General features: G+C 40.6%; 1 protein-coding gene across 1 annotated transcript; it reads left to right on the top strand.

Annotated features, from left to right (window-relative positions):
• The first annotated feature begins 1,577 nt into the window (after nucleotides 1-1,577).
• LOC309691271 (indian hedgehog B protein-like) lies at nucleotides 1,578-8,521 on the top strand. The gene is made up of 4 exons (XM_082508870.1): nucleotides 1,578-3,032; nucleotides 4,162-4,319; nucleotides 4,647-4,750; nucleotides 6,857-8,521. Exons 1-4 carry the CDS (start codon nucleotides 2,724-2,726, stop codon nucleotides 7,576-7,578), a joined length of 1,293 nt encoding a protein of 430 aa, XP_082364996.1. The 5' UTR covers nucleotides 1,578-2,723; the 3' UTR covers nucleotides 7,579-8,521.
• Nucleotides 8,522-8,926: the final 405 nt, after the last annotated feature.

The raw sequence follows: 8,926 nt of genomic DNA, 5'->3' as shown, positions 1-8,926 counted from the left end.
CATTCACTAACTACAGAGCACAGTGACAGTCTGATAGCAGTGAAACCAAATAAATTCCAAGGAGGTCAAGAAATACACCCTACAACATACACAAGAAATCAAGAAAGTTTTTCCTTTGTAAATGTTGGTTGGGAGGAAGGGGAGGTCACTGACTGCCTATGTGATTGCAGCTTTAGCAACCAATTTCACAGAGACCTCCATCAACCTTCAGCAACCACTCAAGAACCAGTCAGGGAATAGACTACACATTTTTACTGGTTAATGGTGGTTGCCAGCTCAGATTCTAGGCCTGTGTGATTGGGATGTTACATCGCCACACATCCAAAATGGCAGAGAAGTTAACCTCGCATGGTTAGCTGACATGTGACTGAAAAATCTCAGTACCTGCATCAGCATCTGCAACTGGTGCAAGAACAAAAATGTGCAAGATGCTAACTTGGTGAATGATAGCATTTTCGGGGTTCAGTCTTTTGCTGCTTAGGAGAGCAAAGGAACTAAAAACTCCCAATAATGTGATATTTAAAGCAGTGAGGCACAGTTAGCTTGGCTATCCCTGAATTATCTGAATTATCTCTGATAATTATGACACTGGATCATGCGGTATGCACATGTAGACACAGATTTTTGGCTGTGAAGTTGACTGGTAGCAGCATGTGGCAGCAGTTGACTGGTGAAGACTTCATGAGGTTGCTAAACTGGTGAAAGAAATACGCTGTTTTACGTGAAGAGTGGGGAAATGTCAAACACTTAGAAAGCCATCTTCATGTTTTGTTAATAGGGTAAGCAATCCAGAGGATGAACTAGAGATATAAGAACTGCACATTTATATTAATTCAATCATAATTTCACAGACACCATCCATACATTCATGATCTTCTTAGCTGTGAGGAAGTAAATAAGTTTACTGCCCAAATAGTGAAACCTTTCTTTTATTTGTTAACACTGCTACGATTTAAGGAACAGTCATTAAAAGAAACTCTTAACAGTGATATCTTTGAAAAGTCACTGATCATGCCCCAAAAAAGCTTTTTATTCCTGGAGTAGCAAAAGTTCCCGATAAGATTAAACTGCATTATGGGAGCTATTCCACTTTGCGAAGCTAGAACCAAATTTGGCAAAACACTGACACCTCTATCTGACAAATTTTGATTTATTTGAACTAGTCTGCATGCTCCATACCAGGAAAAGTTTAATGAATTTACACAAGTGTCAGTATGTGCTCTGTTTCAGCTTAAAGGCAAAAACAAAAATAGATGGCTGTTTACTCTGTGTGAATCTCTCTATTTGCCTTTCAGAGTCCCATCAAGACACATGAAAAGCAGTGTTGCAGCAAAAAATACTTTACGGTGTTTACAGACACAAATAATAAAACGTAAACTGTGGAAAGCCTCAGCCTTGTACAGTTTAATTCATTCCAAGGAGCCAGCATTGAGAAACAGTGGTGAGACCACTGATTTTCTGCTGGCAAATATTTGAAGAGCTAATTTGGAGGGGTTGGGTTTGCTTGTGTGTGTGTTTGTGTGTGCATGTGGATGTGTGCTTCACCTATAGGCAGCAAGAGAACCAAGTAGCCAAAAGCTTTTAAATTAAAGATGTCCATTTTAGAAAACTGACATAAAGTTAGTACTATTGGTTATTTATTAGAGCACTCATTTAAGACTAATTGTCCCTGCTGTAACTCAGTCAGTCAACTAGCCGTTCAACAATCTGTCAGTCAGTCAGCAAATCAGTTTTTCTGCCAAGCAATCTACCTGCTAAACATCCAGGCAATTAGTATGTCTCACCCCTGGTAATTACCCTATTACGCAGTCAGTCATCCAACATCAAGCCAACTAATGACCCTTGATCTTTATGCAGCCGGGAAAAATTGTGGCAGTCTACTCCAGGAAATTGATTGCTTTAATTGATTGTGATTGTTGTTTACAATGTAAAACAAAAAGCAGGGCTGTCAGAGTACAGAGCTGTCAAGGTCACAGAAAGACACAGACAACAACTGGAAATGTGAAGTGGCAGCAATAAAGGGCAAACTTGTGTTTGCTGCTTGCCTGTCTGCCAGCAGAGTGTGGACAGGACTCTCCAGTGCGCCCTGTGCCCAAGAGGGGCGGGGTGGGTGGCAGAGTATAGGAACAGAGGGAGCAAAGGAGAGAGAGGAGGGCAGGACTGGCAGGGTGCGGTCTGAAGTGGCAACAGATCGTTTTGGATCACTCAAATCCCTTCAATTCAACTGGAAAGCTGCAGCTTGTTGCACGCCGGCAGCATATGGAGAGGAAAAGCCTTCAATCCAGAGAGGGCACCAACCAAAGAGCAGGCAAAAGTGGCTGCTGTTATGACAGTTTCCCAGAGGAAAAGAAAGAGGGGGAGAGAAACCACAACACTGCAACTTGGATATCAGTAACCGCTCTCTCTCTTTAACTCTCTCACCCACCAAATCGACTTTGAACCTGTTTGTTTAAAATGCACGGACTTTACAGCCTGCACACTTACTGTTGATTCTGTAAGGCGGTGCGAGCGAAGTTTCTCAATACAGGGTCGATGTTCTGGAAAAGCTAGAAACTTTTTGGTATCCAAATGGTGCCCCGTGCAGCCGAGGTGCTGAGCTTCTTTTATCCGAGTTTTTCGGACGTGGATTTGCAACTGTCACGGACGATGGAGTCGGTAGCCAAACCGCGGAGGTACTGAAGACATCTCTCTCCCCCGGGAGAGTCCTCCCTCCCCCCGGGGCGATGCGGATCTCCTTCCTCCTTCTCACCGCCTCTCTGTGTGCCTTGGTCCTCCTCCTCCTCGCACCTGCCTCGGAGGGCTGCGGGCCGGGGAGGGGGTACGGCAAAAGGCGGCTCCCGAAAAAGCTCATCCCGCTTGCCTACAAGCAGTTCAGCCCAAACGTCGCCGAGAAGACCCTAGGAGCCAGCGGGCGTCCCGAGGGCAAGATAACACGCAACTCCGAGCGCTTTAAAGAGCTGACGCCAAACTACAATACAGACATAATCTTTAAAGATGAGGAGGACACGGGCGCCGACAGGCTAATGACCCAGGTGAGAAGGGGGATGAATGAGTAGCCTACGTATACGTTCGCAAGATGCGATACAGGCCAGAGTGCCTAAATATACCTGGTATTGCAAAAGGGGGAAAAGCTTTCTTTCTTTCTTTCTTTCTTTCTTTCTTTCTTTCTTTCTTTTTCTTTTCTTTGTTTTTATAAAGAAAGAATCGGTTGAAAGTTGATTGTAGCAAGTATACCACAAGGAGTTGAGTGACTAGGTTAGTTACACTGTTGCATACAGTTGTCTGCTCAATATCTCTGGTCAGTCAGATGTTTGAACTACAGTGATTGATTTCATTGACTCCTGGTCCTCTGGGTTTTGCTGTCTGACATACTGAACTGTTATAGACTTTTAGTGTTTCTTTTAGTCACGCACCAAGTGAGTCTCGGTCGTCGCCAATCTGCACGGTTTTCATGCCTAGACATAAACTTTGGTGTGCGTAAAATCACCGCCTTTGGGTCCCGGAGCATCTTTTCCCATCAGATATTAATGTCAGTGCTGTTTTCATATCACAATGTTCATTTGGTCAACAAGCACACACCTTAATGTAAAAAACCCCCCAAAACACCCTGTTTTTTTAAGCTCTTTTTTAATTGTGAACCTTTAAACAGATCGGCTAATTCATTTAATCCTACGTTCATTCATTGATCAAAGAACTAACATAAACCACAATAATAATGCTTCTAACAATCTGGAAAAACCCACCTGGCACATTTTTAATGTACAATGACTATTTGCAGATTCTTTTGTGTTTTTTTACAATCTGAGGTATCCTGTATTTATTTTGATGATTATTATTATTATTTTAGTCACTCATGCTTTCCTGCTAGTTACCCTAGCTAGTTATCTTACTGGGCTCTGCTGTTGTCATCCATGATCCAGCTCTTGTCACCACATAATGCCCCTGATTAACAGACTTATCAGAAACAGACTGTCAACACTGTAAAATGTTTTTTCTTTTCATTTGTTGATTGCCACAATGTAATCATTCTTCAGAGACATTTCATTGCAATAAATGTTTCATATACGTTTCTTCTCAAGTTTAAGTGATACTGGGACTAGAAGATTTCTTTATGTTTCTAACAGTCTGCTTTCCTTTTGTTCTTGTTTGTTCCTCTCTTAGCGGTGTAAAGACAAGCTAAATTCTCTGGCCATCTCTGTGATGAACATGTGGCCAGGTGTGAAGTTGAGAGTGACGGAGGGCTGGGATGAGGATGGTCATCATTCAGAGGACTCATTGCATTATGAGGGGCGTGCTGTCGACATCACCACATCAGACAGGTAGGCTAGAATAAGTTATGTGCTGTGAATAGGCCGGGCGTTGGCCAGAGAACATTTAAACTGCTTGTAGTGCGTGAACTGTGACACTCAACAAGTTAAACTGTCAGTTAACTTATCTGCAATGTGATGAGTCAAGCAATTGGTAAACAAATACACCACATTTTTTTAGCTGATAGCAAGTTCACATATTTTAGTCTGAATGTGGGAAAAATTCCTTCCTTACAACTTGTCTACATAAATGTCAAAGTAGAAATGGTCTTTTTTGTGAATTTTAATTCAGATGGACTCATGCTGGAAATTAACTATAATTTTTTGTCCTCCTGACAGGGACAGGAATAAGTATGCTATGTTGGCTCGCTTGGCTGTAGAAGCTGGATTTGACTGGGTCTATTACGAGTCCAAAGCCCACATTCACTGTAGCGTCAAGTCAGGTAAGAGATGTAAATTAGAACAGTGCACAGTATGTATGCATTATCAAAGTACCTCTTTGTGTGTTTTTGCTTTTGTGTTCAGCTGTTATTACTGCTAATGAGGCTGATGCTAGACCATTTGACAGTGAGCCACTAATGGTTTAGTTTCCCATTCATTGCCTTTATTAACACTCTGGGTGTGTGCTTAAGTGTATGGTCTACTGGGAGCCAATCAAAGCAGGTTGTGCACCTGTGCTCTTTGCCCAGTTTAGCCTCACATGTTGGTCTTAATAGATGTTGTGTATAGTCATTATGTAAATCGTTAGTTATCAAGGTTTTAGGATATTTAGCTGTACAACATGTGGATGAAATGAATGAAAACAAATGTAAGTAGGCTTTTCTGCATTCAGTGCAAGACTAATGGCAGCTAATACTCTATATGTAGTACCACATTTGTGGTCAAAAACCATGAAAGATATATGGTGGTTAAATTAAAATACTTAAATTGCTTGACATAATAGTGTTTTCTGTATTCTTGACTGTATATTCAATCTGCATTTTTGTAGTAGATCCATAATATTTCAGTACACATACTTTATCACATACTTTCTTCATGCAAACAATAGCTGAAAGCATTCCACCTCCAGCTATTCTAACTTTTAAGACACTTAAGAAATCCATTTACCCATGTCTGGTACCACCAGTTATTTGATGCCAAACTGCATTCTAGCAGTCTGATGAGGTTAGTAGCCTGTGAGATGATTAACTCTCTCTTTGTTCGCTATTGCTTTTCCTTCAGTAGGTTTCTCTGAGATCGCTTATCTGAGTCTTATCACCCCCTGGTCTCTGCAGCCTTCAGGCTTACCGACACACACCTTGGACAAATATTTGGCTGCCTTAAGACAGCCCTCTCACACAAACACCCACGCACATTTATACTGATTCATTTCTGTTTCACAATTTTTTGCATTGATTATTCTATTCTATTCTATTCTATTCTATTCTATTCTATTCTATTCTATTCTATTCTATTGTTCTCCCAGTTCATTTAAGACGGTAGTACCATATAGTGCTTAGTAATAGCAGGATTCTTTGCTAAGATTCGAGCCCATTGTGATGTCTCAGTGTGTATAGAACCGCTGAGACTGGGGCATGTGACCCAGTTTAAAAACAATATCTAGAACCAGAGTCTGTGTACTTTCCTGGCTCTCTGACCCCAGGCCGTGCTCTGACTGTGGTGATACAATCAGCTGGTTATCCATTAGCTCTTGCCGACTACCCCTTTTTGCCACCTCATCTCGCTGCGTCTTAAAGGGCCAAATAGCTCAGATATACTCTGCAACACTGTCACTTCGGCAATAGCAAAATAAAATAGTAAAACAAAGGATGTTTCTCTGTTATTACTCTGCTAACTGTTAACATGAAAAATCTGCTTCAGAAAGATAGAAATACAGTACATGTACATACCATGGCACTGAACACTGTTTCCATAACAGAGGGCAATACATGAAAAATATGAAGTTACAGCATTGGCTGATATTTTGCTTTGTTGTCTTTTTTTGTAAGATTTCCATTACCCCAAGAAATTGATTTGCCTTAAAAAATGTTTTGGGAACTATTTCATGTATTTCAAACCATATAAATTTATTGTAAGCATTATAAAATGGTTACAATGACACATAACCATATTTAAAGATTGCCTCACACAATGAAAGGACAAGTAATAGTTTAAAAATCCAGCGATCAGCTCTTAATTGGTTTGTTTAAAAGCAGATAAAAACATAATTTTTCTGAAGTGGGTTTCTGTGTGTGCATAGTTTCTAAGCACAAGAAGAGGGCAAGAATCAGATAGACAAGAAAGCAGTTTGAACCTTGACTTTGAGTCATAATGTATACATGTGTTAACAATCCACCACTAATCCACTGAGATAAAGTTCTTCGAGAGTCAAAGTCTTACCTGCTTTATACTCAGTGACCCAGAAAAATGTGAAATCCCTGTAGGAGACCAAATGCCGCGGTGCCTGTCCTCCTCTCCTGAGAGGACCTCTCTTTATGCTTTTCATTCTTGCATTAGCACTAAATAATTACAAATAACATCATCATGTCTTTTGTTCTTCAATTCAACAGAACACTCTGTGGCAGCCAAAACCGGTGGTTGTTTCCCTGGTGACGCTCAGGTTGTCGTTGAAGGTGGTGCTGCTAAACAGATGCGTGACCTCCTCCCTGGTGATCGGGTCTTGGCTTCCTCAACAGCAGACGGCCATGGTCCTTTTCTCTACAGCCCAGTCCTATCCTTTCTGGACCGCCAGCCCAATGCCTCAAAGATCTTTTATGTTATTGGGACTAATGCAGGATTCAATATTACTCTCACAGCTGCTCACCTGATCTTTGTCACAGACTGCACTGCTGGGCTGAATCAGCAAGAGGAAGAGCCGTTATCGGGTTCCACGTGGGAAGGCAGGCCTAGATGGGGAGTAGGTCAGAGGACGGTTTTTGCCAGCGAGGTCCAGCCAGGACAGTGTGTGTTTACATCGGCAGGGGAAGTGAAGTCGCAGCCAAAACTTTCAGTTGTGACCTTTGTGAGCGAGCAGAGGAGCATTGGCTTGTATGCCCCACTCACCCAGCATGGGTCTATAGTGGTAAATGGTGTATTGGCATCTTGTTATGCTGCTGTGGACAGTCACCATTTGTCCCACTGGGCCCTGGCCCCACTACGACTCTTCTACAGCCTGATTGGGCCATCAGAAGCACAGAATGATGGGCTGCACTGGTACCCTTGGCTTCTACATTGGCTAGGGAAAATGCTGCTGGATACTACACACTTCCACCCCTGGTCTGTTGAACAATGACATAGATAAGAGGCGCAGAGACATGTTTCACCACGATGTCTTCTTTCAGTTAACACTAGTATGGAGCACTAGAACGCAAAGCACAACAACCTTTCTTTTCACAAGAAATCAACTGAGGGACCACCAAAGGCAATTCATTTTATAATGTAAATATGTTTTGTAGTAACTCCACTTGCCTGTATTTGCTGTACTTCAACAAGTTCTTTTGTTGTTCATGCAAACGAGATAAAGAGAGAAAATGAGACAGGACACATTATTCTAGTAACAGAAATATGGAAAAATAGTATTTCTAGTTTTATTCATTTCCAAAAAAATGTAATAGACATGAAAAAAATCTGATTTCTGTTTACCACAGATCAAAAACAAAGATTATACTAAAAAAAATTGCTGAGAAGTGAGACTGCCGGGTTTTTATCCTTCCTTTGTACTGTATTTACTCCAATCTGACAATATTTGAGCTTATTGATACAATTTTGTGAAACCTCTTTAGTGTCTCAGGCTTAAGATGAACACACAAAGAAAAAAAGAGGAGAAATTAGTGACTGAACAAGGTGAGATGTGAAACTTTAAATGTACATAGGTATTTATACAGTTAAGTCATGGACTTTACTTAGTTTACTGTTAGATTCATCACTGCAGTAAATTCACTGATTCTTTACTCTTCCTTTTAGAGTCTATATTATATATTAGCAAATAATTTACAGAAAAATATTTAACTAGACAGTTTATTAAGTTCATTACTTTGTACATGATGAGATTAAATGTACTGGTGTTGCATTGTTTTTTGACATCTGAAAAAGGGCTTTGTTGTAACAACTGGATGGCGGAGAAAGAGTATGAATACACAGTATTTGTGTTACACTTTGTACACATACTGTATAATTCTACTTCACAACATTTGTCACTTACTGATGCAGGATTGATTAAAGGTGCTATAGTGGCCGCCCTGTCTCTGCCATCCGTTTCTACACGACTTGATTGTGTTAAACAAATTTATGTGGCTCATTTAAACGTCTCCTTGTTGATTATCAGGTGTTTTTAATTTAAAACTTTTTTATTTGTTTTTCATTGTTTCAGGTTTCCAGTTTTCAGATCAGTGCACTCAGGCTGTATTCAACTACTGTATTAAGTAGCTAGCTAGGCATCATATTAAAAACAGTACTTATTTTTATTCTTAAGCGTTTAATAGGTGTTTATTTGAAACTTTGCATGGTCTTTTTTGACTTCCGTCTTTATACACTTAGCAGTATGCCAAGCAGGTCTAATCTTTTTTGTTAAATGGCTTATTGGAGATGAATAGATATGTAATATATAGTTCATATTTCCCGCATGCCCCTCCCAGTTGAGT

The sequence above is a fragment of the Aulonocara stuartgranti genome (genome assembly GCF_965226115.1).
Source record: "Aulonocara stuartgranti genome assembly, chromosome: 16".
NCBI classification, from domain to species: Eukaryota; Metazoa; Chordata; class Actinopteri; order Cichliformes; family Cichlidae; genus Aulonocara; species Aulonocara stuartgranti.
This window is presented reverse-complemented; position numbering and strand designations above follow the sequence as displayed.

Coding starts and splice junctions, on each gene's coding strand:
- LOC309691271 (XM_082508870.1), top strand. CDS start 2,724: ATGCGGATCTCCTTCCTCCTTCTCACCGCCTCTCTGTGTGCCTTGGTC. Junction 4,320..4,646: donor GACATCACCACATCAGACAG/GTAGGCTAGAAT, acceptor TCCTCCTGACAG/GGACAGGAATAAGTATGCTA. Junction 4,751..6,856: donor TCACTGTAGCGTCAAGTCAG/GTAAGAGATGTA, acceptor TCAATTCAACAG/AACACTCTGTGGCAGCCAAA.